At 46.0% G+C, this 6,000-nt stretch overlaps 1 protein-coding gene across 1 annotated transcript in view; it reads left to right on the forward strand.

The window, feature by feature from the left end:
- Positions 1 to 6,000, forward strand: part of LOC109893780 (AT-rich interactive domain-containing protein 1B) — a 352,299-nt gene that overhangs the window by 307,305 nt on the left and 38,994 nt on the right. The window contains exon 8 of the mRNA XM_031829069.1: positions 23 to 338. Within this exon, the coding sequence (XP_031684929.1) occupies positions 23 to 338 (316 nt within the window). The remainder of the gene's footprint in view (positions 1 to 22; positions 339 to 6,000) is intronic.

Consider the following 6,000-nt stretch of genomic DNA (forward strand, 5'->3'; position numbering starts at 1 on the left):
TCTATGTCTCCTCTCTCCTCAGGAAACTACCCACGTCCCCCCAACTACGGCGGGACCCCCAGTGCCAACTACAGCAGCCCCGGGCCAGGCTCTGGCATGACCAACAGCCAGGGTATGAATGCCAGCAGCCCCATGCACGGTCAGGGTCCCGGGCAGCCTATGGGCCGCAGTCCTGGTGTGGGCAGCCGCCCCTACCCCAACATGGCCCCCAGCTCCCCCAGTATGCCCCAGCCAGCCGGCCCTGGGATGGGCCCTCCTTCACTGGGCAATGTCAACCGCAAGGCCCAGGAGGCAGCCGCCGCTGTCATGCAGGCCGCAGCTAACTCTGTACAGGGCAGGTGAGATAACATGTTGTTATTTTTTTTACCTGATGATGTGTGTGTGTGTGTGTGTGTGTGTGCGTGCGTGTGTGTGTGTGTGCATGCGAGCATGCATGTGATCTGTGTGTGATCTGTGTGTGATCTGTGTGTGATAGTGACATTGATAGAGAGAGCGAGAAGAGGAGAGGAATTGGGCAGAAGGTGGAGCACATTACTGCAATGCTCTTTTGAGCATTTTTACCACCCCCTGAAATAGCATGCTAAAATTAGTGAGCATAAGGCGTCACTCACTTGTCACTACAGAGACTTTGGGGCTTTATGGTCTTCAGACTAAATGTTTCAGTACCTAGTTCTCTATGCTCAGACTGGGGAGATATAGAGGAGCGTTGTGTGAGGAGCGTTGTGTGAGGAGCGTTGTGTGAGGAGCGTTGTGTGAGGGGCGTTGTGTGAGGAGCGTTGTGTGAGGAGCGTTGTGTGAGGAGCATTGTGTGAAGAGCGTTGTGTGAGGAGCGTTGTGTGAAGAGTGTTGTGTGAAGAGCGTTGTGTGAAGAGCGTTGTGTGAGGAGCGTTGTGTGAAGAGCGTTGTGTGAAGAGCATTGTGTGAGGAGCGTTGTGTGAAGAGCGTTGTGTGAGGAGCGTTGTGTGAAGAGCGTTGTGTGAAGAGCGTTGTGTGAGGAGCGTTGTGTGAAGAGCGTTGTGTGAAGAGCGTTGTGTGAGGAGCGTTGTGTGAGGAGCGTTGTGTGAAGAGCGTTGTGTGAAGAGCGTTGTGTGAGGAGCGTTGTGTGAAGAGCGTTGTGTGAGGAGCGTTGTGTGAGGAGCGTTGTGTGAAGAGCGTTGTGTGCCATGGAACTATTTGATTTATTTTACCTTGAATGAAATGTATTCTTGTTTATAGTACAGTAAGAACTGTATATAGTGCTACTATCTAACGATAAGGCATTTGAAGCACAATCTCGCTGTTGAAATTATGCATAGTCTCCTACAATGAAATGCTGGGTTAAAGGCTGAGTGGCAGTAAAAGACATGGGAAAGACAGTTGTACCAATGAACAAAGATGCACTATGTTACCTTGGAAAACACTTCGCAAGATATGTACAACACAACACCAAGCTACTTAGGAAACTCAAAAACCACTTGGACAACAAAATTAAAAGCAGCATTATGAACAACCTTGACACATATCAAACAATGTAATGGGGATTATTATCTAGTGTGTTTGAGCATTTAATGTGTGAGTGCTTCCCAGAGCGGAGAGGAGAGGAGCAGTGGAATTGTGTGTGGGCAGTTAACTGTGGGTGAACCCTGTCAGGGGAGCATGCGTAAAAGACATGGACGCTACTTTTGAAAGGGTAGATTCTCTGTCAACCAATCAGCTAGTAGGAAGAAGGGAAGTGGTCATACTGAGCAGCTTGGGGCTTTGTTTAATGAAGCAATGCTTGTTGGTAGACGGGTGGAGACCGATCAGCAATGCTTCTGCTGAAGTGACCTTGTGGATGTTGATCTCTATCTTTGTACAGAACATCATTAATAGAACTGAGTGAGTTTTTAGAACATCATTAATAGAACTGAGTGAGTTTTTAGAACATCATTAATAGAACTGAGTGAGTTTTTAGAACATCATTAATAGAACTGAGTGAGTTTTTAGTCAGTCATTTGACACCTGTGAAGGGTTTTGGGACCCCATCTTAAACTTTCCAAAAAGGAAACCGTTCAGAGAAAAAGGGGGATGGAAGACAAACACAGTAGGATGTTTAAGACATGGATAGGGGAAGGTGTGCCTGTGTGGTGTGTGTGTGTGTTTCTGTACATGATAAATACACGCTCGAGGGCGCCAGGCTACCCGTCATTATACGCACCTGTTTTCTTCATTACGTGCAGCCTCACCTGGACTCACCTGGACTCCCTCACTTTGTTGACTGCCCCTGCAACTAATCTGGCCAATGCTAGCATCACTGGCTAAAATGGAAAGATTTTACTGACTGCTAACTGCTGACCTGTGTTTTGCTTTATGTTTCTAATTATAGCATCTTGTACAATTTTCTTGGCTCTCTAGACTCCTCCTATAAGGGCATAAGGCCAGGCCCAGATGCAGACACAGCAGGCAGACGGTTTGAGTCTTTAATATTTATTATATTCGAACAGGGTAGGCAAGAGAATGGTCGTGGACAGGCAAAAGGTCAAAACCAGTTCAGAATCCAGGAAGTACAGTGTGGCAGGCAGGCTTGAGGTCAGGACAGGCAGAATGGTCAGGCAGGCGGGTACAGAGTCCAGAAACAGGCAAGGCTCAAAACCTGGAGGAATAGCAAAAGAGAATAGAAAAAGCAGGCGCATGGGAAAAACACGCTGGTTGACTTGAACAGGCAAGACAAACTGGCACAGAGAGACAGGAAACACAGGGATAAATACACCAGGGATAATACGTGACACCTGGAGGGGTTGGAGACAAGCACAAGGACAGGTGAAACAGATCAGGGCGTGACACCTTCTGGAAATGTGGTGTTTCGAGCAAATCTGGAGGTGTCAACTCTCTTAATATTAAGTTTAGCTTGTTGAGAGACCACCACCACAGTGCTCCCTTCTTCTAGTGGTGTGAAATTATAGCACTGGACACAGGACTAGACACCAAATCAAATCAAATGTTATTTGTCACATGCGCCGAATACAACAGATGTAGACCTTACTGTGAAATGCTTACTTACAAGCCCTTAACCAACAATGCAATTTTAAGAAAAATCAGAGTCAAAAAAAATATTTACTAAATAAACTAAAGTAAAAAACAAAAGAGCAACAATAAAATAACAGTAACAAGGCAATATACAGGGGGTACCGGTACCGATGTGCGGGGGTACAGGTTAGTCCAGTTAATTGAGGTAACATGTACATGTAGGAAGGGGTAAAGTGACTATGCATAGATTACAGATAATAAACAGCCAGTAGCAGCAGTGTAAAAAAGGGGGGGTCAATGCAAATAGTCCATGTAGCCATTTTGGACCTAGACTTGGCGCTCCGGTACTGCTTGCCGTGCAGTAGCAGAGATAACAGTCTATGACTAGGGCGGCAATTTTTAGGGCCTTCCCCTGACACCGGCTGGTATAGAGGTCCTGGATGGCAGGAAGCTTCCAGTTTCAAATTAATGTTGACATCGCTCATATGTAATATCACAAACAAACATAAAAATAGTTGCCACAGTGAAATGAGAATCATCTTTATCCCCCATGTGTGTTAACAATGACAAACAAATCATCCTCCATGTTGGATCTGCTAACATTCGCTTCTCTGTGGAGAGAGCGCCCAACGTGGTCGATGGTGATGCATCATGGAGCCTGTTGACATTTGGAGAATCCTGTGTGTGTCTGCGTTGGTTGACACTGTGTGATTAATGGTGCAGATCAGGAGCGCTGCAGACAGACTATGTAAATGCTGAAGGAGCCATTAACAGACATCTTCACTGTCAATAAGAAGTGGCACAACATGATGCATACTGCTGGGGCAAATCACACAGCCTGTCAGTCTCCACTCTCATTCCACCAGACACCCAGACATAGGCCCACAGGGAGAGAGGGGTGAGGCAGGAGAGTGAGGGAGAGTGTGTATTAGGTAGTTGTTGTGAAACTGTTAGATTACTTGTTAGATATTACTGCACGGTCGGAAGTTGAAGCACAAGCATTTCGCTACACCCGCATTAACATCTGCTAATCATGTGTATGTGACCAATAAAATGTGATTTGATTTGATTTGAGAAGGAGGCATTGTCTTTGTCCTCTTTCAGCACTGTTACCCTGTCTCTCTCCCAGCCTGTCTTGCCATCCTCTCTCTACACCTCCCTCTCTCCATCCTTTCCCCCTCTCTCTCACTCTCATCACCCTTTCATCTAGACCCTCAGAATTGGCTCTTCCAGTTTCTGTCCTAGTTTCCATCATAGAGAATACGTACTAATTAGCATGCTTAGCATGCTGATTTTCATCTTCAGAAGCAGTTCTTTCGGGACAGGGAGAATGCAGTGTCAGTGAACCATGCTGTGAATACTAGATCCCCCTTCATGGATGGTACTGTATGCAGACTCTCTGTGTGTCTCTCAGTCTGTCCCCAGATGTAGAGATGATCTGAGGGTGGCTGGGAATGCAATTAGTGCTGTCTGATTGAAACACATAGGGAAGCAGTGTGTGTGTGGTAAAGGGCAGCTCTACTGGTCCCCCAGCTGACTTTGAAGAGGCAGAGAGCTGACAGCTCCTCGCTCTGCGGCTGCACGTGTGTGGTGTTGCCATGGAGAAAGGAGAAAGGAAGGGAGGGGGACAGTTTTAGGAGAATTGTGGACCCTCCCCCCATGTCCCCTTTTGTTTTGCTCTATTTCTCAACCCGTGTAGTGTTTTGTCCTGAACAGCTGAGGAAGATTAAGGGGAAATTAATCTGAAACACTGGGTTTAGTTTTTACTCATTTATAGTCCTGATTCTGATCTGAGAGCAGCATGGTGAAACATTTCAACCTGTTGTGGTCTGTGTGAAAACAAGCAGCCCTCAGACCACCTCCTCATGTGTCTGGCATGCCTTTGGCACGGCCTCACCACACCACCCAAACAATCCACGGAAGGAAATAATCTGAAGATTAAGGGGAAATTGGATTTCATCTCCTCGCTGTCTGGAGATCGTCTGTCATCTGGAGAAACGCACGCGCACACCAAACAGCCTAAACCATGTCCCTGGGATTGACTATTCCAGATTCATTACGCAGAATGCCAAATGAGCAGAGCAAGGCCACTGTGATATCCAATGGCTGGATGGTGATAAGTGTGTTTGTGTTTTTCCCCAGTCCTCAGAGGCTCTCTTAAGGGCCTTGAATTATACATTATGTTTGTATCACCCATGCTTGGTCTGATACTTAGAAAAATAATTTGTCTGTGTTTTACATTTGAATCATTTAGCTGACACTACTATCCAGAGTGATGTACACTAGTGAGTGCATGCATTTTCATACTTTTTGTTGTTGGGTACTTGTCCTCAGTGGGAATTGAACCCACAACCCTAGCATTGCAAGGGTCATGCTCTACCACCTGAGCCACACGGAACCACATAGCTTGAACCACACAGCTTGGACCACACAGCTTGGACCACACAGCTTGGACCATGCAGCTTAAACCACATGTGTTAATGACTGTGTCAACTTGCTCTTGTCTTGTAAGTGTACCCAAGGAGCTGGGTTATTTTACGGTGAGGTTTTACATTGAGATAATACTATTGCATGGCTTGTAGATGTACTACATGAGTACAGTCTTGAGTGAAGGAAGGTGTTGGGGTTTGGAGAACAGAAGAATAACATTAGGAAGCTAGGTGTTGTCCTGGCTATGTCTGCTGAAGACAGAAATTGTTTTTTAAATGACTTTGGTAGCTGTTCCTGGAGCTACAGAAACACGGCTTGTAGAAAATAAGCACTTAGAGAAAGCAAGCTTCAAAAAAACTAAATCAAAGGAAATGGAAAAGGGGCAAAGAGAGAGAGAGAGCGAGAGAAGAGCACTTCAGGGTAAATCCGTGCCAAATAATTCATTTCTGACCTCCTTAGCAAGTAAATTTACTAAATAAATAAGAGCTGCTTGAATGTCAAGAATGCGTTTCTGCTGCCCCCAGCGTTGTGGCTCACAGGCAGCCTTGGCATCAGCACCAGCTAGGCTTTAATAAATGGCTTCTC

This window comes from Oncorhynchus kisutch, linkage group LG7 (assembly GCF_002021735.2).
Source record: "Oncorhynchus kisutch isolate 150728-3 linkage group LG7, Okis_V2, whole genome shotgun sequence".
Lineage (NCBI taxonomy): Eukaryota > Metazoa > Chordata > Actinopteri > Salmoniformes > Salmonidae > Oncorhynchus > Oncorhynchus kisutch.